At 44.7% G+C, this 25,824-nt stretch overlaps 1 protein-coding gene across 4 annotated transcripts in view; it reads right to left on the minus strand.

Moving 5' to 3' along the window:
- The window catches only part of LOC100944273 (carboxyl-terminal PDZ ligand of neuronal nitric oxide synthase protein), a 291,887-nt gene that overhangs the window by 75,474 nt on the left and 190,589 nt on the right, over window positions 1-25,824 (minus strand). For 3 of the 4 annotated variants that reach the window (XM_012802697.2, XM_023510768.1, XM_023510769.1), the window contains exon 3: window positions 10,899-10,991. In XM_012802697.2, coding sequence (XP_012658151.2) covers window positions 10,899-10,991 — 93 coding nt within the window. Of the gene's footprint in view, window positions 1-10,898; window positions 10,992-20,978; window positions 21,048-25,824 lie in introns of those variants that run through there. The other variant, XM_023510770.1, reaches the window with a different exon arrangement.

The following is a 25,824-nucleotide window of genomic DNA, read 5'->3' on the forward strand; positions in this document are numbered from 1 at the left end:
GTGGGTGCCACTGACAGTATGCATGGTAAGGGGTCTCGCTGCCACTGCACAGTGGTGACGGTCTAGGTCCCCACAGGTCTCCTCTGATATGGAATCAGGCAAGGCCAGTGGCGTGGAACACTCATTACCAGCTGGCAGGGATGAAAGTCACCTGCTGCCACACCAACAGTGGGGCCGTTGTGGCACCTCATTACAGCCCAGCAAGGGTGGAGGTCTAGGCTCCTGTGCAGCCACTGCTGTCCGGGGTGGTGGTGAGGGGCAGTTTTCTGGGGGTTTTGGCTGGGAAAGAATAGTTATTATCTAAACGCTGTCCGCCTCACCGTGCTGTCCCTTTGGCCCCCTCTGGCTTGGGCGAGCAAGCTTTTGTTGGGCTTTTATGTCTGTTCCCACTGGCACGTCTGGGTTGCCAGCTTCTTCAGCTCCACGTCTAGGATGTATGAGGTGAAAAGAAATCCTAGGGACTCCCAGCCATGTCTTTCCTTGGGCTCTGGCCAAGCTGCCTTCCCTCTCCTCAGAATTCTATGTTTATTTTACATATAATACCCATGGTTTTCACTGCACTTAGCAGGAGGAATGGGGAGGGTGCATCTCCATCTTCCCAGAAGCAAAAGCCTGGTTTATAAACGTGTATACATGTTTGTGTGCACACATATAAGTACGTACATACACAACATTTTTAAAGAGGTACAGTTGCCTGAGCGCCACCTCTTTGGAGACATGAACACAGTAGGTCTAAGGTGAGTGTGTACTCTGTAGCTTTAACAAACACTGCAAGTGATCCTAATGCATCCCTAATGTTGAAAGCCACTACTGTACCCTGAAGAAAGGTTAATAAAAACTTTGAACTAGAGGGCCTCATGCACGTACTACACAGTCCTCTGGAGTCTCAGTGAGGCCTGGCACAGGGAGGGTCCCCTGACTGACTATGAGCCCATTAACCCCTGTCCCTGGCCAGTGCCCACCCTCAGTGCCACTTGATGAATGGTAGCTGTGGATTAAACACTTGGGGTGACAGCATGGGCTGCTCTGCTCCTGAGGGCATGAATACTCCCTTCTCTCACATTCTCACAACTCAGCAAAGTCTGCTCCTAAGTGTCCTTGCTGCTCTGCTTTGAATTTCAAAGTCAGTAGAAGAGCACATGAATGAGTGTACCGTAGAAGCCATGAAATGCCAAGACCCTGCCACATCCACTGCCCCTCTCTGAGGAAAGCAGCCCTGGAGAGGGCTCTGAGTGGAGGTGATGTGGTTTATACTGCTGCACCCAACAAAACCAGCCTTGCTGGCCAGACAGTGACCAACGGGGCGTAGGGCAAGTGCCTCTGAGGGACTGGCATAAACATGTCCAATCACTGAGCTCCACAATAAGAAGACCCAAATCTACCCAATCAAATCCTCTCTTTGGGGAACATCAAATCCTCAATGGGATCCAGGCTAAGCCCCCAACAATGGCAGTTTTGTGACCAGTGCATATATTTCCAATCAAACCATCTGCATCGCTAAGAAAGGATGCACTGAGTGCCAGCTCATGGTCCCTCCAAGCATCGTGATATGCCTCCATCATCAAAGATAACCTGGGCAAGGCTCTTGTTTGCAATTCTAAAGAATGTAACTAAGACGTGCATTAAAAGGAAAGAATAATGAGGTAAAATAACCCAGAACAATTATTTTCTTTCTCTGGCAGACCTGAATAGCAGGATGTGGAAACCAGGCTCCTGGGGCACTCTGTGTTAATTTAATAAGAATGAACACTGGCAAGGGCTACAGAAGCCAAAAATACTTTACTTTTAAAGAGATCTCAACATCCATATAGAATTCCAGCCAGGCGGGGGGTGGGCGGGAGAGACCCATAAAGATCTTTTACCTACTTATTTTCCTTTCCTGAAATATCTCATTAAAATTCAGCCTCCTCTTTTTAAAGTTCCTAGAGTAATTTTTAGATGATTATATTAAATCTATGATGAGATCAGGAAATTGTCAGGATAACCCAATGGGTTTGGGGTAGTGGGGACTCGCCAATGTTTTGGTTATTCGAGAATCCAAGGCAAATATGGTAGGAGCTTTTTAACCCAATCTCCTCAAGGCCTGAATGATAATCCAAGAACTTTAGAGATAGAATCTCTACCCTTCCTACCCACCCCCTCAACACCTTCCTACCAAACTCTTTTCAAATAATACCCTAAGCAGTATTATCACTCAAGCACACCTAGTTCGTAGCCCAGTCAAGACTAGAACTAAATTCTCCTGATTTTTAGACTCATGCTGGCTCCACTGCCCTGGTCCAATTCAGAAGCGATGTAATCTCGTAAATGTTTAACTTGAAAGGAGGATCCACTTCACATATTTCACGTGACTCTATCTACGTCACCAGAGTCTTAATTCAAGAACGGCTTTCTTCCTCTTGTCTCTTGATCTAAAAAGGGTTCTCTTAGAGCCTCTATTTTGCAAGTGTTTTAAAGAAGAAAAGAAAACAATATAAACCACCCCCTACTCACTTTTCTGTATGGAAATACTCTTCTAAGGAAAAAAAGGCAGGAATAAAACGTTTGAAACAAGGAAAATAAGAAAGACAACGAATTCTTCAGCTTGATGGATTATAAATCAAAGATGGCTTCAACCAGAGACAAGACAAAGATGTGTTACTGAACCGCAATGATAGCTCAACGCAGCTTAACAGTGGTCAGGAAACTCTCATCGCTCCAACTTACACAGGAAGCCCTTTTTGTTTTTGTTTTTAATGCTTGAAAAGAACGATCTGAAGTCTTGGGAGCCATGTGAGGGAGATTTCGGTTTGTGTACTCTGGGTCCAGCACTGGCCGTGGTCTTCATGCTATGCCAGGAAATGAAGACATTCTCAGTCCAGATGGGGATGGAAGGAAGGAGGAGGGGAAAGAGAGGAGGAAAGGAGGGGAACACACACTCCTAAAGCTGGAGAGAAGGTGCCCCTCACAGCTTTCTTTATTGCAAACAGCTTAGGAGGACCAGCAGGCCTGGGCAGAGCAGGGCTGGCCTACAGCCTCCTTCCACCTCCAGGCTGGGCTCAGGCAGGGCCTCGGACGGCCCCACTGGAGCATGAACCCTATGAGCAGCAGTGGCAGCGAGGCCAAAATGCTCGGAGAGGCAAAGCCTTATCTCCTCAATGGCTCCAGAAATAGAAAGGGATGGGGGGAAATCATGAGTGGGGAGGGAGTTGGCACAGACTGATGCCTGGCATACCCTGCGTTCTGCACAGCCTGCCTCTGTGCTTGAGTATGCATGTAGCCCTTTCTCCTACCCCACTTCATTCCTGTTGAGGACACCCGTGACACTGCTGAGCCTTTTAGGGGTCTCAGAACTACAGCTTCTTAACCCATCTCTCTCTCTGTACCTCTCCTTCCCGCTTCTCTTCTCCCTTTAAGAATTACATGCTCTCACATAATTAAAAAAGTCGGTGAGATACAGTAGCTTAACTAAAAGGATGGCTCCATTTCAGATGTTGGCTAGATAAAATTTTCTGGAGTAAGGAATGAAAGCATGGTCCTGATAGTGCAGCCCACAGGCCTCGGATGACAGGGAGGCCTGACACAGGGCCCAGCTGCTGCACGCTGAGCTCCATCATCACATTCAGGGGCCACACGCTTTCTGTGCGCGGCTCCAGCCACAGGCTGAGCGTGGAGGGATACTGTGGCCGGCCGAGACCTGGGAGACTGGGAATCCTCTAACAGGTGGTGCCTTTGGCGTCAGAACTCACTGAAACCTTGCCACACCTTCCTCAGACCACACTGAGGTCTAAGAACCTTTCTTGACCAACCTTCCTTCCTTCCCTCTCTCCTGTCCCCAGGGCACACCTGCCCTGCAGTCTCACAGACACCGCAGCCCTTGCCATCTCCTCCCCGTATTCTCCCACAGGCCTTTAATACTGTCTCAGCATTTGCTTCTCAGACGATACAGAGAGTAAGGTGAGAAGGGAAAGATCCAGGGAAGTCTTCTTTAGTGCTTTGTTTTTGATTCTTACAAGAAGTTTCCTAATTGATTTGGTGGGAAAAAAAAATCTTTTCCTCCATTTAGGAAAAGAACTACATAATGCTTTTAGATTATTAAAATTAACCTCCACTTTAAAGATGAATGCTGAGGCTCAGACAAGTTAACTTATTTCCCTGCAGGGCCACAGAGTCCACTGGTAAATAAGCCCCAAATGTTCTGCCGCTATCCCCGTGATCGCTTTGCTACAACAAAGGATGAAATCAAAGTCATTCGCTCCCCACTGCCAGGAAGGGCTTTGCTCTCAACAGAGAAAGGGGCTAAAGGGCTTGCCAGTGCTGGCGTTTGTATGCGCATGAACAAGGTAAGCACATCCTTGACACAGAATCTTCCCTTTCCTTTATCTGTTGAGGGCGCACGTCAAGTTCCTCATAGGAATTCATGGTCATTTTGCCATTCCAAAAGCTCCTGGCATGGAATATTCCACAGAAAACAGTTTAGAGGTAGGGCTGCCTGGAACCATGCCAACAACAGAAAACAAAAATCAAGAATGATTATCACACCGGTCCTGCCTCCTTTTAGAACCTAGAAATGTATACAGCATTTCTGAAGCCCCTCCTGAGGAACTCGAAAGCAGAGGGGAGATTTACCCTGACATTTGATTCCTATCCCTGCTGGAAATTATGTTGACACAACACAGAGTCTACAAGTTTCACTATTATTCCCGTACCTATCTGCAATGGTGATTTCTTTAAAAAATAATAACAATAAAAATTTAAAAGACTTGCAAAGGCCATATAAACTCAGCTTGAAAAGTTCTCCATGCTTTAGACAGAATGAGATTAGCCTGAAAATAAAGCTATCTCCCACTTTCAGGTATAACCTATAAATACAGAAAAATGCATTTCGAAACTGAAGTGCTAATAAATCCTTGCACAACGCACACAATTCCTATCACGAGTTTTGTTTTTGTTTTTGTGTTGGGTTTTTTTTTTTTTTGCAGTTTTTGGCCGGGGCTGGGTTTAAACCCACCACCTCCGGCATATGGGGCCGGCGCCCTACTCCTTTGAGCCACAAGTACTGCCCCAACGCACACAATTCCTAACAGACCTGCTTTAAAAGTGGCAGAAAATACAGATGACCAAGAAACACAGCAAGCTGTAGAGAGAAGACTGGACTAAGTTTAGGGCTGAGATTCACAGTACCTACCTGGGGAGCCCAGGGACAGTCACTGGACCTCTCATATCCCTTGTTGCCATATCTGATCATTTAGGGGATCAGACCAGATTGGTTCTCAAGTCCCTTCTCCTAAACTCTACTTGTATAATTCTGAGTGCCTCCTTTGCTCCCCCAGTTAGATCTGAGTTCTATGTTTCCATAGTAACTAACACCGCTGTTCGGGCAAGGAAAACAGTTTCCTTGTGCTATGATACACCCACGACAGAATACAGGTTAGACGTTAAAGACCCTGGATTAATTAATTAGATGTTTCCTTAGAGTAGCTTTTATCTTAAGGAGTCTGTAGAGATTAGCACACGGGTATAAACACACATGCATGTATGTACACACACACACACACACACACACACACAGCAAGAGAGTGGTGGAAAGAGCCTGCTTGGGATGAGAGCAAGACACACCTGGTTTGAACCCTGACTTTTGTCACTGACAGTATTCTAGATCTTGGGCAAATTGCTCAATCTTCTTTTGCGAAATGAGCATCAGAATAAAAGCTACCAAATAGGAGGGTTGTGAGGACTGAAAGCAGACAAGGCCTGGAAAACAGTAGGTCCTCAGAAGCAGCGTTAGCTGTTATCATTAGCTGTTCCCATTATCATCTCATTATCACCTCAGTGTGTAATTACATCAGTCTGCTCCCTCTGATCTTCTACCTTCCCAAAAAGATAAAATAAGATTTGAGAGAAGACATGGTCCCTGACTCCTAAAGGCTCAGAAACAAGGAGGGAAGAATTAACCATAATACAATCTTATAAGACCTGCAACAGACCCATGAACGCACATAAAGCCAAAAAATATTTTTGCTGGAAAGGGTCTACATCTGACACCTCTACCTAACCCACACAGTTCCTCGAACGTGGTAGACACACCATGAATATTTGTTAATGAGAATGATGTAGCCTTTCTAGAAGCTTCCTTAGGGGATTCCAACAAAGTTACTGGTTCATAAGAGAAACCACATGGAACTCGGGCATTTTTTGTTCTTTATGAGAAAAATCCCTTGGATGAAGCTCAAGACTAATTAATCTTTCTTATTCAGGATTCTACTCCCTAGCAAATGATGCAATAACATGATTCCAATATTACAAGAAATAATCATATATTTCTATGTACACAGACAATATAATTACTTGGACCTAGCTGGGAGCTGAAGAAAATGCTGATTGAGAGACAAAGTACAGCTAATTATCTTAGTAACTGGGTTCACACCACAAATTCAACCAAGATTCCTAAGGGATTTGAGATTCATATCTGATGGCATCAGTTCAAGATGACAGCATTTTTAGATACTTGTTAAATATAGCTAAAAAGACGTTTTTTACACCTCAGTGAGAGATGATTATAATACATTTGGCTACTGCCTACCCTACCATGATGCCCTGAAGATAGAGTCACCTGGGTAAGTCCTACAAATAATGTTAGAGAAATCTGCAACTTCTGTTGAAGCCTCCCCATGTTTGGGAAAGGCTCTCATCCTTGTTTTGTTTTTATTAAACTGGCAAACCAATACAAGGGGAAAGAGGGAGTAGAATGCAATCAGAGTAACAAACTAGACTTCATTTGATCTGATTACTAAGTATTTACATTTCCATGACTTGATGGTGTTACCACACACAAATAATGTCCATGCATCCAGCCGGCCTACAGCCATGACAGCTGAAAACTTACTATACGTGTCAGGTGTCTAGGTAAGTGCTGGGCTTACAAAGACAGCCCCACAAGGACCCCCATCAACACGCTTCTGGCCCCAGCCTTGAGGCACATCACCCTCCAGCAGTGGTAGACAAGCTAGGAGAGAAAGCAGGCTGGGTGGCTCTTCAGGAGGCAGTGGCTCTCAGAGGGACCCTCCTGGCCTAGAGCTGGAAACATTAAACTGATCATGTCATCCAACTCCTTGTTTTATAGCTGCAGCTCAGAGAGACAAAATAATTTGCTTGAAGATATACAGCCTGAAAGGGTAGAGCTGGGCCTGGAACCAGGTCTTCCAGTCCCAAGGGTTCTTTACAACCTGTCACACTGACCCATGCTCTACCCAAAGGAAAAAAAAAATCATTTAGTCATAAGGACACTTACACTAGACTGTTTATTGCTGCGTAATTTACAATTGACAAATTGTGGAAATAGCCTAAATGCTCACCAATCCAGGAATGGATTACCAAGCTTTGGTATATGTATACCATGGGATACTATACAGCCACAAAAAAGACAGAGACTTTACATCATTTGTATTAGCCTAGATGGAGTTGAAACACATTCTTCTTAGTAAAGCATCACAGGAATGGAGAAGCAAGAATCCAAAGTACTCAATTGTGATATGAGAACAACTGATACTGGCAGTCCATGGCAGGAGGTGAAGGAAGGGGGAGCGGAAAGAGGGAGGGCTTGGTGGGGGTCACGGTGCGTGACACACCTCTTGAGGGCAGGACACAATTGTAAGAGGGACTTTACCTAACAAATGCAAGCAGTGTAATCTTGTTCTTTGTACCCTCAATGAATCCCCAATAATAAAAAAAAGGCTCCATGCAAATAGTTCAACTTGGAAAAAAAAAAAAAAAGAAAGAAAACCAACATGCTATTTGCTGGAGGAGAGGACTGTTCAACATTTTTACCACTCATTCGGCACAGGCCCTGGATCCTCAGTGGGGAATGTCAGGCTACACATGGTACCCCTGCCTAATGGCTGAATCTCAGCCAGGGTTGTTTCTCCACCTGCAGCTACCTGGCAAGAGCTCTAGTTCTTAACCTCATCGTGATGTCCCTCACTGAAATTTCCCCACTGCCCCATTTCCTTGGAGGAAATTGCACATTGACGTGATGGCAAGTCTACTCTCACCCCCTCCCAATTCTTTCAGCAGAGAGGAAGCAAGTGTGTGAGCGCGGTGGTGGCATTCAAATACCAGAGGACTGTCACGTGGGAACAAGATGACAAAGAGGCTGATTGCTGCTAATGTGCATTCATCTGTCACAGGCAGTGTAAAATGAACCCCATGATTACAGGCATTATCCAAATCACAGCCACAGTCCTGAAACGGACACCAAGTGTGGGAGGAGGAAACAAAGTGAGAGGCTCTCCTTTCCCAAGCGTGGCATCAGAAGAATCGGATCTGGGAAAGACCTGCCAAATCACCTCTCTTCTGGGCCAGCAGGAAGGCGAACCCTCACTGGAGATTACCAAGGATGGGGTTTCAAAGTGAGTCATCAGGGCCCTGGCCTGCCTTGGGCAGGTGCTACACTGGCTCAGCTCCCATGTACCTGGTGCGTGGGGGACAGCTCCTCGCCTGGGTGGAACCTCAGCACACCATGTCGTGTGATCTGACCTCAGTTGTCTCCCATGCAGAATGGGGACACCACCACATACAGCACACGATACGTGGAGGAGACAGTGAGGTGGGGAGTAGGATTGTCCCCTCAGAGCAAAACGAGGAAGCCGCCCCATACTGGACAATATCAGAGTAAGTCACTGAAAGGAAGAGAATAGCCCCTAGGACAGCAGACCTTGAAATGTTACCTACTTGGAAGTGGACAAAGGTTATGTCAGTCAGAAGCAGATGTGCACTGAAGTGGGGGCTAATTCTAGGCATCCCGGCCATGGGAGTACAGGAGTGAGACGGTCACAGAGGCATAGCAGGCAGGGTCTGGACACTGACTCCAGGAGTGGTGTCTCCCCCCAAGGTCTCTGGGAGCATCAGTGCCCCTGTGCATAGGCCTGCCACATGGTGATCTGTCTTCACGTCACTTGCCTCCAATGGAAGGACAACACACCTGTCGGGCTATCATGTCTACTCTGTGTCTCAAGTGAATTAGGAACTCTCGGTCAAGACTATAGATGTTAGCCTCTTCTGAGCTTTGCCAATTGCCTCATTTCTCAGCTTGGAAAGTGATGAATCTGAGTTTCTGACTCTGAAGGGCTGACAGCTCAGCCCTGGGTGAAGGAGTGGGCAGTTTAGCAAGGAAACTGCCTGTGTGGCTGCCCTCCTCAGCTGAAGGGGCACCGTGACGCTGACCAACACAAACGTCCACCAAGACTAATCAAGGAGCAAGCGATGAGGGGTGTGAACATACCTTACGGCCTGGAAAGTGCCCCTAGCGGCAATTACTTTGTCAGCTGGTACCTGAGTGCACTGAGCCACCAGCTCCCCTCACATGCAGGGCTGAGTAAAGCAATCTGACACATGGGACAAAAGCCAAGCGAGGACTCAGCCTGGCCCCTGAATTGTGAGTGTGTGCTCCATGGCCCATTCTTTCCTCTGACGACATTTGCTCATATTCACATTGTTGTCATCACAGTTTCTTTAACTGGGGCCCAGGGACTTTGTAGGCCTCAGCTTCCTTTGGCAACTGTCCTCTTCAGACCTCCTGGAAAGACAATCCTCTACAGAGTGTCCTGTGGCTAACCAGTGTGCACACATATGTGATGGGGGTGGGGGGCAAGGCAAAAGAGACAACTCCAGAGAAACAACAAGACGGGGACCACGGTCCCCACAGTGGAGACTTATAAAGTCAAAGATATTGAATAAGCTATTACAAACTCCCTATGCTTTTGAATTTTGAAGGAGTTGGTCCTTTATAAATGGTATATCTATTTTTTCCCCTATATATTTCCAACCTCATAGCCATAAAACTTTCTAGAACCATCCATAAAGATATTTTGGAAACATGAAAGAATAAGTTTCGATTTAATATAGGGGAGACCTTCCTAACTATCCAGAGCTGTCCTACCTTTTAAGATCCCTCTCAACCATATCATTCTCCAATTTATGTCACTCACTATGATACATTTGTCTCTGCCTTCTATAACCACCACACTCCCCCCTAGTCCCCAGTCTCAAGGTTGGCCTTGAGTCCACTTGAATTAAGAGCAACTTAGATAGCAAGCTCAAGAGGTCTTTCTTTCCATTACCACGCTACAGCGCTACCATGAGTAGACAGAAAACAAAGGCATCGAAGTCAAGAAACAGGAAGAAAAAAGATGACTCTCCTGGCATAGCCTCAATCAGCCAAGCCCTTTTCCATTTCTTTTTTCATGAAAACATATGTTGCCCACCCCTTCCTCAACACAAATCTACTTTCTCCAAGGCATGTTACTCTGTTGCAACACAACACAGAACAACTCAGAGGAATGCCCGCAGTATGGATCCATCCCTTCCTGCCCTTCCTCCCACCTCGGCCCCGCCCCACCCTTCCTGCACACTGACAGGTCAGCAGCAGTGGCTGAGTCTCTACGGACTATTTAAATACACACTATACCAGGGGGACGAGAGAATGCACAGTGGGGAATGTGTGGCACCTGGGGTGGGAGTGAGGGTTGCTCCAGCAATTGGGGACAGCTGCCGAGGGAGCCTCCTCTTTCCCCCACCCCACTGAATCCTGTTACTTATTACAGCACTTAAACTGATATATTCTGAGTTCAAGACTCACATGTAAAGGTATGACAATGGGAAAGTGGTTTGAAGACAAGGAAGATGGGAGGTGATTCCTGTCACCCGGAATACCAGGACTGACTGAGCCACTGGGGCCACTGGCCCTGCCCTATTTCTGCTCTGCTGCAGCCTCTCAACATCGTTTCTGGTCAGAGCAAAAGATCTCGCCAGATAAGGGAGGCCTTCTGTCTACCGAGTGGCCAAGAAGAAAAAGGCGTCCTACACTGACCAACTGCCCCTGTTACCCTCTCTCCCTCAGTTCCTGGCTCAGAGCCACTTACCTTTTTCTTCTTCTTCAGAATCACTTTCACGCCATCCACTGACACCATAATGCTCACCTTCTTCTTCTTGATGTTCTTGGCTTTAAATTCAAACTGCAAAGGAGAAGAGAACAGAGGCACACAGTCCGGTTAGATCCGTGCACCTCAGATGGGGCTGGGGGGCTGGGGCAGCTTCTGGGGACACAGCACAGCTCTGGAGATATAAACCCAGTTGCAGGCAGGCTCAAGCAATCTCTGGGTCAGAAATCAAACTCTGAACACTCAATCTACTTCTCAGCCATCAGGTAGGGACATGGGAATGAACCTAGTCCATTTTAAGGAGATGAAAACAGCTTGTTTCGAAAATCTCATCAAAAAATCAGAACCTATGCCAGGTGCAGTGGCTCGAAGATGTTACCCCAGTACCTTGGGAGGCCAAGGAGGGAGGATCACTTGAGGCCACAATTTGGAGACCAGCCTGGCCAAAATAGTGAGAGCCCATCTCTACAAAAAGTAAAAAAAGAATTAGCCAGGCATGGTAACGTGCGCCTATAGTCCCAACTTACTCAGGAGGCTGAGGCGGGAGGATCCCTTATGCCTAGGAGTTCGATATTGCAGTGAGCAATGACTATGCCACTGCACTACAGCCTGAGTGACAAGAGTGAGACTTTGTTTCTTAAAAATAGAAAAATCAGAACCATAACTCATTCTACTATTTAATGATTTCCGCTGCCAGGCAAGTGGCAGTGTCTCACAAAAAGCTGCTGAAACTCCATTTCATCCTCAAGATTAAAAAGAGTTAGTGCCAGTCTTTGCAATTAGGATATTTTTTACATACTAAAGGGTAATTATAAATTCTAAGTTATTCTCTACAAGTTTAATTCCCAAATTCCTTTATCTGTGATTCCATCTACGAGTCTACCTTATCAGCCTGAAGACTAGGGGTAGAGGATGTCCTAGAAAAGATCTGACCACTGATAGTTAGAAGGGAGGACACTGTCTCACAACTCCTCTGTTTTAAACTTTTATTTGCAGTCCTTGAAGGGGCTGTCCCCAACCACAGCCCTACACTGCTGCTGGCGACTGGCCACATCCTCAGTCCCAGACATAGTACACTTGCTCATCCATAGCCATTTCTTGTGCTTGGGTAGCTATGCATTAACTGCTGGTAGAAGTCTACATTTTCCTCGATGAATTTCACTTTGAGCACTTCTCCAGTTTATTAAAATCATTTTCAGCTGGTCCACATCTTACTATTGCCACCCAGCCAACTTACCCCGTGAGCTCTTTAACCAAACATCCAGACTACAGACTAAAAAGTGAGACCCAGAGCCAACCCACACCCCCCTTTCTCTTTTATCCTGAAGACCTCCTACTGCGCTGCCACCCAAGCCTGGTACAAGGTGCCCAGTTCCTCGACTGCCCACCTGTAACCTACTTTTGTAGTTAGGATATTGATAGGAACAAACCTAACCTACCCTAACATGATAAAATACATAGCTTACTTTGAAAATCTCATCAGAAATCCAGAACCTTTATTTGGCCATGCCTTTTAATCCTCTGATGTTAAGAACCCAGCTTAAGAGCTTCCTAGTGTCGAACGTCTACCCCTTCCACTAACATCCCACTAATCTTCCCATGTAGGAAGCTGGTGCTGTTGTACAGAGTTACTGTTGACGCCTCTTGGTTGCTTGTTTCTTATAGACAAGGAGTGAAGAGTTAAGGGGAGAGAGAGGGCGTATCTGATAGGATGGGAAGGAGAAGACTTCTTTGCACTGGAGTCTAGCTCAGGACAGGACCTCAGCCACATAACAAACTCCCCTCTAGGTCAGCGAACACAGATGGTAAAAGCTGGAGTCAGTCTGATCAGCATGCACTTGGACATGGCTCCAATTCACAGCAGGCCCTCTGACTGCAGTGTCCTGCTCAGATAATGTACTGGATGAATGAAAACAACCTCTGGGTGGCAGGACCAGCGTGGTCATCTGCAAGTTGCTGGCTGTGTCCTTGTGCCTACCGGGAGAAGCGAACCAGCTATACTTCCTGACCACACCTGCATTTACCGCCACTCACTTGGGCTTTAATAACACAACCTTCCCACCATACCTCCCTTCTGAACCTTTGGTGACTACGATAATCGGGCTTTTCTGCCAGCTGAAGGAGCAGAGTGTGTTTTGCTGAACTCAGGTGAAGTTAAGAGCATGAGAGCGTCCCACAAACACCCGGAGGAGAACGAAATCCGTCCTTGACGTGCCAATCTTTGGCTGTTTTATTTCTTTGATCTCTTCTAACATGCCACTTCCACATGCTTCACACACTCACACACTTTCTTTTTTCTAGCAACAAAATCAAAGCAGAAGTATTGAGAACCCACCTCCACCAAGCAGCATCATTCACCCCAGCAGCACTCTACCCTAATGATAGAGAGAATACTCCCCGCTATGCCATCACATTAACCTATATTTCTGAAACAATCTTGTAGTTGCCCATATCTTTCTGTCTTGTTTGGTCTACCCTGTTGGTTTCACTCTCCCTGGGATCTTTATTTAATGAAGATCCCTTACCCAAACCTGGCCAGAGGTACCCTGCCAGCTTCTTGACTGTGTATCTGAAACCATGATTGTCTCTGCAGTTTGTATTTTGACAGGCTTGGCCATGCCTTTTAATACCTTCATCTTGAAAACTCAAAATTGCAACTAAACTTCCTTATTGGAACTGGAAAACAGCCTCTAATTAGATCACCATGCATATACTCCTGGACGATTCCACAGGCAGCACCCACAGGCTCAGTGACTACATGGAACAGCATGACCAAAGGATTTCTCCCAGAACCTCAACAACAACAGCTGGTAGAATGCTCTGGAGTGCTTCAAAATGAAGAGGGACAAGAGGCCTGGGGACAGGCCTCCAGGTCCTGCTGCAGCGGCCAGTACCACCTGAGTGCTGTTTGTCAGGGCTCTTTTGGTTGGACACAGTTGGCATCTGCCATACCTGCCACCTGCTCATAGGTCCCACAGCCTTTGCAACCAGGAATTGGAATTAAATTGCAGGTCTGTGGAAACTATGGAAATGAAATCAAATGTCTGAAAATACTTGAATATTTATTATCATCAAGCCATTTGTTTGTGTGGCAATTATGCTTCTTCACTTGGATTGCATGCTATTGTGCTCAGTGGGGAGAGAAAATGAATTTGGACAGAGGAGAGATAGTGGAGTGACCATGAGAACAGGGAGGAGAAGGGGCTCTCAGGGACAAGTCCTTCTTTTTCCCAGGCTGTGCTGTTCCAAGGTGGAGCACTGGCTAGGCAGGTGGGTTCAGAAGGAAGCATCTGTGTTCTGTGGGACAGGAATCCAATCTGCTCAGGCTTTGCCAGGGGCTAAAGAACAAATAAGACTGCTGGTGCCACCGTCTGTGGCTTAGGCCAGCGTCCCACAAAGCCATGCCAGCCCTGCAGTGTGTGCCAACAGGACTGGCCCTTCCCCCAACACGGCCTGGCCGAGCTGGTACATTTGCTTTGCTAGCCAGAGCCCCACCAGCAAAGACAGATTAAGCCCTACATGTCTTGACCTTTTAGGGAACAAAACAATGCAAGTCCTGGAACACCAGCTGCAGACTGGAAAGACCAAGGGGGAGTGTTTGGGGTTCATAAACATAGCCTTGAGATTCTGTTTTGGAATAGTGGCCCTGGAACTCAGTGTGCTGTGGGGATCAGTGAGGACCAGGAAGGGAACACTGAGTAGAGGACCCAACAGGAGCCAGGAGTAAACACTCAATGAGGGACATGAGAAAGAACATGGGATAGGAGCTGCATCGCTGCCAAAAGGTCAGCGCTCCTTACACCATAGTGCTTCCTTTGTCCTGACTTCCCAGGTTGTCTCCTAAGCCCATGTGTCTCATGCCCAGGCACTAGGCATCTGAGAAAGAAAAGCAGGAGGTCTGCAATAACAGAGTGGGTGAAGCAGATGAGATGGGTACCTAATGAAGGGACCAGCCCTGGGCTTGAGGCTGCGAAATGCAGAAACAGAAGGAATGGAATCACTTTCTTAGAGTCCGGGTGAAGGGCTGGGGCTATCAGAAGCTCCCACGTATTTTTTTTTATATTAAATTTCAGGTTAATACGAGGGTACATAGGATTAGGTGACATGGTTTGCATTCCTAAGGTTAAGCTGTGTCCCCCATGCACATTTAACAGTCTATTTTCACAACTAAGACTCGCTCCCTTAAGAATCCCTGGAAGCTTGACAATCCCTATTTTTACTTCTTACAGGATCCCTGGTTCCTCAGTCACCTTGGCCAGCAATAACTTGGCTAGTGATACATTCTCTCATGCTTTATACCAGTGGTTCTCAATGTTCCTACTGCACAGCCCTTTAGTATGGTTCTTATGGGTCGCGACCAACAGGTTGAGAATCACTGTTTTATAGGAAGCAGGTCACCTCATTCTTAACCACAAAATTCATTTTGCCCTGCTCCTTCCACTGTCCCCTAGATGTGAGCCAAGACCTGCTTAGGAGTGAAGGTACTTGGGTGCCCAGGTTCTGCACCTCCTCAGCTTACATTCAGCTGTGTTCACTACCTTTCTAGAAGGAGGCTTGCATCTTTGCTTCCTGCAACTAATCACAGGAAATTTAAAAGTGAACTCTGACAGTGCTAGTAGGTATTTTAATCATATTCTGCCTGTAGTCTTGGTCTTATGAATATGAGCTCATCTCCACAACAAAACCATAGGCTCCTCAACCAAAGGTAATACCTTAGAAGGGCTTTGCAGGAAGTCTTTTTGCACTTATTATTTGAGAGTTTAATAACTCAGGTAGTAAGATACAAAATCTGATTTCACCCATGTTCATAGCATCATCATTCACAGTAGCTGAAAGGTAGAAGCAACCCAGTGTTCATGAATAAATTCACAAAATGCGGCATACATGCACTATGAAAGCCAATCTCGTGTGGTGATTGGTTGATAACTTATTTACCCAGTAGGCCATGCCCTCTGTGAGAGCAAGAGATAGGACTTACACATACTTCTACCCAAGAAAACAGCACCAGGACATCAGGAGAGTGATAAATGAATGTCAAATAAATTAACAAACACAGTTGACAGTGGTTATCCACAGAGCCCAAGAAAAGATGATGCTGGACAGCAGAGTAAAGTACTCCCTCCAGAAGTTAATTAACAGCTTACGTTATTAAAACCTTGATTCCATTTCATGGTACACGTGATCTTCACTAAATGGTCCATACTCTACACAACACAGTGCTGAGTACTTTTCCTACGCATCATGCATGCTTCTTTAAGTAAGATGGTGCAGAGCTATCACTGTCAGTCAAGGCCATTTGCAATCATTTACAGCACAGTCAGAGCAATGAATGGGAGGGACGTCAGGTAGATGAACCTCTGTTCTGAGGGCTTCCCACTTTCTTAAGCCCCAGCTCCTGTGCCCTTGTAGTCAGAATCTGGAGGGACAGTCCCTAACACTGATGTGTAGGCTCAGTGACTAGTATTGTTCCTTTATATGAAATCTCAGAAATGCCGGCAAGGCCAAGGCCAAAGCTGGTACTGACTTCAAACTCTAGAAGATCTATGAGGATTCTTAGAGACACCAGATAATTAAATTTATTTCCCATCTATCTACCTCAATTGCAGCATAACTTATTTTAGCCACTTTATTGGAAAATTGGGTATAAATAAAATTTCTATAATCTGCAAACACTTAAAAGATACCAGAGAAGGTACATTTCAAAGGAATGTTCATTGTATTGTGAAGTATAGAATCGAAGTATCACCCAACTCTGTAGACCAAGGGGATGTAAAATCAAGTTCTAAATTCCATTGGGAATACCTGACAGAAAGGCAGAATCCCAGACTTGAGTCTTAGAAATGTTCATTTAGCAAATCTTGGGTAGGGCCAAAAACCGGCATTATTTTTTTAATGTAAGGAGTAACAAAGATCATACTATTCAGAAATACTACTCTGGGCCATGGAAGCATGTTATCACAGTTACTACATACTGAGAATTAGCACAGATTAAATTAATGTGGCTTGAACTCATATGCATTATTTTTTTTAAGTGTAGCTATAATTATAACAAGATATGGCTTCTCAATGAAAGTGCCACTGCTATTTGTTGTTGTCCATGTTCTAAATCAAAAGCCACTAAAATCAAAACTACCTATTGGGAGGTATCAGGCATTCAGACATTATATTTCATACATGTTGTATGTCAAAAATGCTTCAACAGAAAAATTTCAGAGGCATCCCTGTGTTTGAAATATTTGGGATCATAAATGTTGACCAAACTTTTCATATTTTCATATGGTGGGCTCAGAATTATGGCTCCAGGAAATAAAATTCATTCACTCCTCCACTCATTCAATGCACGTTTAATGGGTGTCTTCACTCCCTATCTTGTAACAGATAGGGGAAGAGTCGGAACTTAGAGGGAATTAACTGCTTGGGATAAGGAACATCCCTAGGCTTCTCAATGGAAAGAAAGCCTGCCATCTCTCTCCCCAAAATTCTTTCCTAGACTAATCACACTGGCCTTTGTTGCTCGTACCCTGCTCCACACCGAGGGATACATATCAATAACCTGAGAAAAATAGAAAAAACCAATGAGGTCAGAAAAACATAGTAAAGGAGTCTTGTGAGCACAAGGGCTGTGGGGTGGGAGATATTCAAGTTCACTGCTGTTGGGAACATTGAGAAGGCAGGAGAGAGGTTCATCCAAACAGATGTTCTGTGGGAGGGAGATGGCAGAGGGCAAACTAAACAGGCTCTCGCAGGGAAGACTGCGGCAGCCTCAAGTGCAGCCAAGTTTAGACTATGTACTCAGGGGAGCCCCTGAGTGGCGGCTGCTCCCTGTAGAGAGGAGAGGAGACGGCCCCTGGAATACAGCCATCACTTTTTTCTGACCGGGAGCATGTTGACAGGTCACAGGGAGCTGAACAATAAGCCAAATGATTAAGAGGCTGGAAAGGGTGATTTATGAAGCCAGATGAGGACCACGATGGGGAGCAGTCCACAGCCTTCGGTTGCTTTCCTCTCCTATCTCTCAAAGCCATGTTAAAACAACAGTTTAAAGCCATTTTCTCCTCTTTAATAATAGAGGCAGAGTTGGATGACAAGCTAAAAATATAAGAAAATAAACCAGTTATAGCATTCTCCTCTACTATCTAGCCCAGCCTCTCCTCCCTAAATGGGTGAGATATCATTCAAGTAGAAAGGTACGAGACATCAAAGAATGTCCCTAGCATAAAGATAAGTATGTAGGGTAATGGGCATCCCAATTATGCTTATTTCATCTTTACACATTACACGAATGTATCAAATTATCACATGTGCACTGAAAATGTGTATCTATTATTCACCAATAATAAATTAAATCAGGGGTCCTCAAACTTTTTAAATAGGGGGCCAGTTCACTGTCCCTCAGACCATTGGAGGCCTGGACTGTGGGCCCCAGGATGAGTCGGCTACTAAGCAGGACAGGCAGCGGTGGCAAAAACACCTGGCCGGTTGGATTAATGTCCTAGGTGGGCCGCATGTGGCCTGCGGGCTATACTTTGAGGATGCCTGAATTAAATTTTTAAAATTGTCTTTCCGAGGTGGTGGGAGACACAAAACTCTTCACAGTATGATTTCATATCTACGCGCGCGCGCACACACACACGTAGAAAGAATAAAAGTTTTCCAGTATCCAGCAGAGGCACGAATCAAGGATTTAAGGTTTGCTCCTCAGACCAAAAATGGTCATAAGACAAATGATGGATCTTTCTGCCTTTCTAAGGCTCAACTTACCTCTCTTTGAAAGAAGGCAATCAATTATGTTCTGTAATCTCCCCTCACTATCTACCAAACACATCCCACACTCACCTTGTGAAGCTGAATGAAACAATTTACAAGAAGCACTAGGAAGTCCTCAAAGAAGCTACACGGAACAGTAACTTGCATTTTTGGCTGTGTGACCTTGAGCAAGCCCCCTAACCTCTGTGGGTATCATTCTTCCCTTCTGTGAAGGGAGAGTATTAGGCTTATTATGTCTGAGAACCTTCCCCGCACTAAGGGAGAGTTACATGGCAGGCACAGTCGAGAAGGTGGGGGAAATGTACACCAACAAAGAAATGAAGGGGCCGGAGAGGGCAGAGGGAGCCTAGAAGCAAGGGAAGAGGATGGGAGAAAGATGCAGCCACATGGGGAAGGGTTCTGAAATAGAAAAGATACCACTGGAGTTTTGTACAGAAAGTGGGAGGGGGTTCATGCTTAAGGGTTTTTAAAAGACTAAAAAATAGATGGGCAAATGCTGAACATAATCTTGGCCCCAGTACTGAGGATTGAGAAAGATGAAACACTGGAAACAAGAAATCTAGGAAAGACCAGGAACATATTTCAAGCATTGGGCTATTTTTTTTTTTTTTTTTTTTTTTTTGAGACAGAGTCTCACTTTGTTACCCTCAGGAGACTGCTGTAGCATCATAGCTCACAGCAACCTCAAACTCCTGGGCTCAAGCGATTCTCCTGCCTCAGCCTCCTGAGTAGCGGGGACTACAGGTGCCCACCATAATACAACACCCGGCTGTTTTTAGAGATGGGGTCTCTCTCTGGCTCAGGCTGGTTTCGAACCTGTGAGCTCAGGCAATCAACCTGCCTCAGCCTCCCAGAGTGCTAGGATTACAGGCGTGAGCCACCATGTCTGGCCTTAAGCAGTGGGCTATAAGAAGAAAGAAAATGTCTAGATTAAGTCACTACATATATACTGGGGATGAGGTTAAGGATATGGCCTCTGAATTCTTGGTCTGAAAGATGGCAATCCTTTCAACAATGATAGCACAGGTAAGCACAAAGGACGTGTCACACATTGAAGAAGTCTACCTTGCACCAGAGAATCAAGGAATACAAGTTAGAAGGGAAATTAGAGGTCACACAGCCTTCACATGGGACTCCTTTTCTTACTCTTCCCCAAGTCCTTTAACCATGGACGCTTCCCCTCCAGAATACGGTGGTCTTAGACCTGTCAGCACCACAAACAAGAGTTAAGAGAATACATTGGGAAAATCAGTGCTTGCCGTCACCCATGAGGGTCATGAAAGTTCCAGATTTAAGGGTGGGAGGGAGAGAAACCACAGTAGGCAAGACTGATGGCCCCAGTGAATATTCATGGTATAACAGAAGGTATGATGGAGAGGGTAATTCTTCAGAGATGCTGAAGAAGCTATTTGAAAAGGACGAAGGTAATAATAAGATCAGATTGGAGGGCTCTCAGAACTCACAGTGCTGTCCCTGTCACTTAGCCTCTAACGCAGTGATTTTCAACCGGTATGCTACAGCATACTGGTGTGCTGTGAGAGGATCTTAGGTGTACTGCAAAAATTTTTAAAGATCATTAATTAAATTATCTTCAAAAGAAGTTCAAAGCACAGCAAGTATATTCTTCTTTTTACTCTTTTTTTTGGACCCACATAATTTGAGTGTGCCGTGGAAGTTTAACTATAGGTTCAAGAGTGCCGGGAGATTTAAAAAAAAAAAAAAGGTTGAAAAATGACTGACCTAACAATACGGTAGCTCTCTTTGAAAAGCAGTTTCTCACAATGAAACTGAAATCTCCTTCCAGAAGTTTCCATCAATATGATTCTGGAAATCAGTGCTTCTCAAACACTAAGGACCACGTGAATCACCTGGGAACCTTGTGCAATGACAGATTCCGCAGACCATGGGTTCTTCTTTCTAACATGGCCTCAGAGGATGGGACTGATCCATGGACCACATTTTGAGTAACAATATTCTAGAGCTGGAGAGCACATAAGTCCAGAAAGGTATTTGGATAGGTTAGCTATTTGAACAAATGATCTCTAAGGTTCCCCCACCTCCACCAGTGGTAATACAAATAATTTAACCAATTATATATGTCAATATTTTGAGTTACATAAAAATAGAGATGGGATGTTTCTCAGGAACCAGCACCTTAACATGGCCAAAAATTAAACTCTAATATACAAATGATAAAACTCTAATATACAATTCTAATACTTAAATGATAAAAATACAGCATCCAGAACACAAGTTCCCAGAAGGGAGAGCCATCTTTCAAAGCATAGTAATTACCTATTGTCAGTAGGTGGCAATATTTCCTCGGGGTCTAAGGGACTGTGAAGTGGAACAAGGGTTCTCATCCCGGGCTGTACACTGGAACCACCTGGAAAACTTTTTAAAATACCCATATATGAATCCCACTCTCAGAAATTTTGATTTAATTGGTGTGGTGTACAGCCTGGAGGCTAGGATTTTTTTTTTAAGCTGCCCAGGTGATTCTAATGTGTAGCTAAAGGACCACTAAGGAGAGCAAGGTGTAGCAGATCACAGAAACCAAGAGACAAGAGGCATTATTTCTAATTCCCTGTGGCTCCCTGTCCCTCCCCTGCCTCTAGCTGACCCATGTATCACATGATCTCTACTCCATCCCATGTTCCCTTTCCACCTGTCACCACTAGGTTACCCCAGAACTTCCTTCCTCCAAATTCCTATGAAAACAAATGACCTGAGTGAAAAGCTACCAGGATGTGTAGGAAAAGCACTGGTACCCTCTGTTTTCTACAGGCCTCAGTTTTCACCATAACTAAATGCCCTGCTATCATTCCTGGTACCAGCCTTGACTCCAAGGTCAGCAAATTTTTTTCTGTAAAAGGCAAGATGGGAAATATTTTGATTTGATGGCTACATGGTTTCTGTTACAACTATGCAACTCTACCACTAAGCAACAAAAACAGCTATAGACCTATATAGATAAACGAGTATAGCTATGTTCTTATAAAGCTTTATTTATAAAAATAGGCAGAGGGCCAGATCTGACCCAGAAGCTAGTGTTTGCTGCCTCCTGCTTTACCTCACCTGAATTCCCTCTGAATTTTCTATCTCCTCAGTGTGACAGCAGGTGCAGTCACAAAGTAGAACCACTGTGACATCCACAGTGTAGAAATGAGACTGCTGCACAGAGACTGGGATGCAGGGAAGGAGCCTCCAGGGGCAGATGGGATTTGAACATGCACCTAATGAAGATTAAAGGGACTTTATGAGGGTGGAAATAGGGGAGGAAACCCCCACTACGAACTGCAAAATCACTAGACAGCTCTCTGACATGGGGCCTAATCCTGGGATTCTTTCCTTAAGAAGCAACAATCTGATCTGAGGCAGATTTTCTCCAACTCCAGTAGGAATCTAAAGCCAAAAGCATCAGGGGAAAGTGAATGAATTCTTGAGAGTGAGATATGACCACACAAGGCAAAAAAAAAAAAAAAAAAAAGACACCAACATAAGCGTCACACTTTATGCAAAAATTAATTGAACATGCCCTATAAGTTTAAATGTAAATCTATACGACTTTTAGAAGAAAATATGACAGGCCATCTTTGTGGCCCCAGGTTATAAAGAATTCTCAGGCAAGACAGCAAAAGCACGATCCATAAAAGAAAGGCAAATGGGACTTCATAAAAACCACAGTCTTTTGTTCTGTGGAAGTCAGTTTTAAGTAAATAGAAAGACAAGCAACAGACTGGGAGAAAATATTTGCAAACAGTATACCTGACAAAAGATTTGTCTCCCAAATAAAGATCTCTCAAAAACATAACATTTAGACAACAACCAGAGTAAAAAAATGGGCAGAAGACTTAAATAGACATTTGATCAAGGAGGGTATCTGGAAGGCAAATAAGCATATAAAAGAAACCAAAAAGTCTGGGTAGCTGGTTCAGGGTTGCTGTCTAACAGGTGAGACTCATGCCTAGGAAACTAGGCTAGAAAATTATTTCTGCCCATTGGAATTTTTGAACTCTATATCTTGAACCTCAGGGCCTACTGAACCATATCCGGAGCTGATTACAGCTCCCTAAGACGACCCTACTACTCCCTAAGTCCAGAATAATGGTCTTCCATAAAAAAATGTTCAACATCATTAGCTGTTCGGGAAATGCAAATTGAAGCCACGATGAGATCTCACTACATACACTGTAGAATGGGTAAAATTAAAAAATACTAACAATTCCAAGCAATGGTGAGGGTGCAGAACAACTGGACCCCCGAGACATTGCTGAAGGAATGTAAAACAGCACTGCCACTTAGGAAAACTGGCAGATCCTTACAAAGTTAAACATATACCCACTATGTGACCCAGCAATCCCTCAGTTACATATTTACCCTAGAGAAATGAAATGACAACCTATGTTCCCAGAAAAACCTGCGCACAAGTGTTTGGCAGCTCCATTTACAATCACCCAAATTAGAAACATCCGAATACCCTTCTGCAAGGTGAGTGGATAAACAAACCGTGGTGCATCCAGATAACAAAATGCTGCTCAAAAATAAAAAGGAAGCTATATAGTTTGTATGTGATACAGTGTTGCTCCATAAAATTACAGGTGAATTGGTTGAACTACAAAAAAAAATTTTTTTAATAAAAAGGAATGAACTATTGATGCATACAAAACTTGGAAGTATTTCTAAGACATTATACTGAATGAAGGAAAACCATCTCGAAAGTTTATATACTGTAGAATTCCAGTTATATGACATTCTCCAAAAGACAAAGCTATAGTGATGGAACAGACTAGTAGCTGGCAAGGAACAGGGGTGGGGAGAGGGTGTGACTGCAAAGGAATAGTGATCAGGGAGACTGTAGAGGTCATCCAAGTGCTGATGGTTACAACAACCTATACAGAGACTTACAATCACATCTTCAAAATCAATTGTACTGTGCTAATTTTCAAAATAAAATGAAAATAAAAATCCTTTGCACTGGATCAAACATCAGGCTAGGAGATGCTTCCCAACCTCCCCTTCACCTCCTCAAGGGAGAGGCCCCAGACCTCCAAAGTTAGCACAGCCTATGAGGAGTCCTCCCACCCAAAGTGCAAACCACAGTGACAATTCTGGACCTACTACCTCCCAGGTCAAGGGTATGGGCTTCCAGAATTGCCCTCCCATACAGGCCAGCAGAATCACACTGGCTTAAGAAGACAGGGGACAGGGTCTAGTCCAGGCACTCACAGAATCACTGAGCTAGGGCAATGGATGCTCTGAAGGTCACCCAACTCCTCTGCTACTGACCCATGGTCAACTCTCTGGTAACTCAGTATTTAGGGGTAGCAATAATTCCATCACTGGGGAGAACATCCCATTGTCTTAGGGAGCTGTAAGCAGGCCTGAATATATCTCTGCAGGGCCTAGCACTCAAGATAAAGAACTCTCACATTCCAAGGGGCAGAAATAACTTTCTAGCCTAGTTTCCCACCACTCCTCAGTCCTAATTCTCTTGTTCACAGAAACACAGAACCAACTACCTTCTAAATTTCTCTGCCTCCTTGCTAAATCCACACCAAGCAAAGACTCACATATGTGGGACTCCAACAGAAGGACAAACTAAATAATGAATGCATGCCTGAGCAGCCAGCAGAGGGAAGGCCCGCAGGGCAGCAGCTGGTGGAATCATCTGCCAATCACCATATTGAGAGGAAGGGGAACATCTGGTGTATTCAGGTCTTTCTTGTACCATCTCCATCAAACCATCTTACCATACTGCTGTGTTTCTGGGTCTGTTTCTCCTTCTTTGAAGCATCAGATGTCTGGGCTTCATCCTTGCACTTCAGTGGACATAAGAAATCTATGTAGTTAGCAGAATTCCAGCTACAGTCAGCCATTCTTCTGGAACATGTCTGCAGAATTCTCTTCCTATCCCCAAACATCATCATGAAAGCAGGAAAAGGGGGTGTCATGGGCTGAACATTTGTGCTCCCTCGAAATTCACAAGCTGATGCGTTAGCTTCAAGGAGATGAGGACTCCAAGAGGCAAGTGGGCTTTGATTAGGTCATGAAGGTGGGCTCCCTCATGATGGGATTAGTGCCCTTATAAAAACAAGAATGAGTCCAATTTCAATCTTCTACAGGTTGCCAGCCAGTTTGCCCAGCACCATTTCTTAAATAGGAAATCTTTTCCCCACTCAATGTTTTTAATTGGCTTGTCAAAGATCAGATAATGGTAAGTAGCTGGGTTCATCTCTTGGTTCTCTATTCTGTTCCATGCATCTACCTTTCTGTTTCTGTGCCAGTACCATGCTGTTTTGATAGCTTTCATATGAAAGCTATAGCCCAATTATAGCCCAAGAATATGGGGAAGGCGGAAAGCGAGAGGAGGGAAGGGGGGAGGATGGGTGTAGGAAAGATGATTGGTGGGACCATACCTATGGTCCATCTTACAAGGGTACATGTGAATCTTTATAAATATAGAATATAAATGTCTTGACACAATAACTAAGAAAATGCCATGAAGGCTATGTTAACCAGTTTGGTGAAAGTATTTCAAATTATATATAAAATCAGTACACTGTTCCCCATTATTGCATTAACGTACATAGCTATGATTTAATAAAAAAAAAAAAAAAAGACCAAGGTGAGGACACAGCAGGAAGTCAGCCATCCGCAAGCCAGAAAGAGAGCCCTCATCAACCCAACTGTGCCGGCAGCCTGATCTCAGACTTCAAACAGAATCATGAGAAATAAATGTCTGTTGTTTAGGCCACCCCGTCTATGCTATCCTATTACAGGAGCGAAGACTAAGAGTTGTTATAGGAAATCAAGAAGGTCATCAGAATGAGAGGAAGACAGCAAACTTAATTGAGAGCTAAGTGAATGCTCTTAGACAGACAGACAGACAGACACACACACACACACACACACACACACACACGGCTGAGCTGGCCTCTTCCATTCAAGGCCACCAGCTCTCCCCAACTCCTCCACAGTATTTCTGCTGGGATGCTAAGTCTAACTTAGATATTCTAGCATTTTACACAATAGCCTTTTGCAACTATTGGAGCTCTTTCATAACCTCAGCCAGCGCTCATCATTTCACCCTCATATCTCTCTCCTGGTAAGTTATTTCAGCCACACACACCTTGCTTTT

The sequence above is a fragment of the Otolemur garnettii genome, unplaced genomic scaffold, assembly GCF_000181295.1.
Source record: "Otolemur garnettii isolate 467f Iridium unplaced genomic scaffold, OtoGar3 scaffold00016, whole genome shotgun sequence".
Lineage (NCBI taxonomy): Eukaryota > Metazoa > Chordata > Mammalia > Primates > Galagidae > Otolemur > Otolemur garnettii.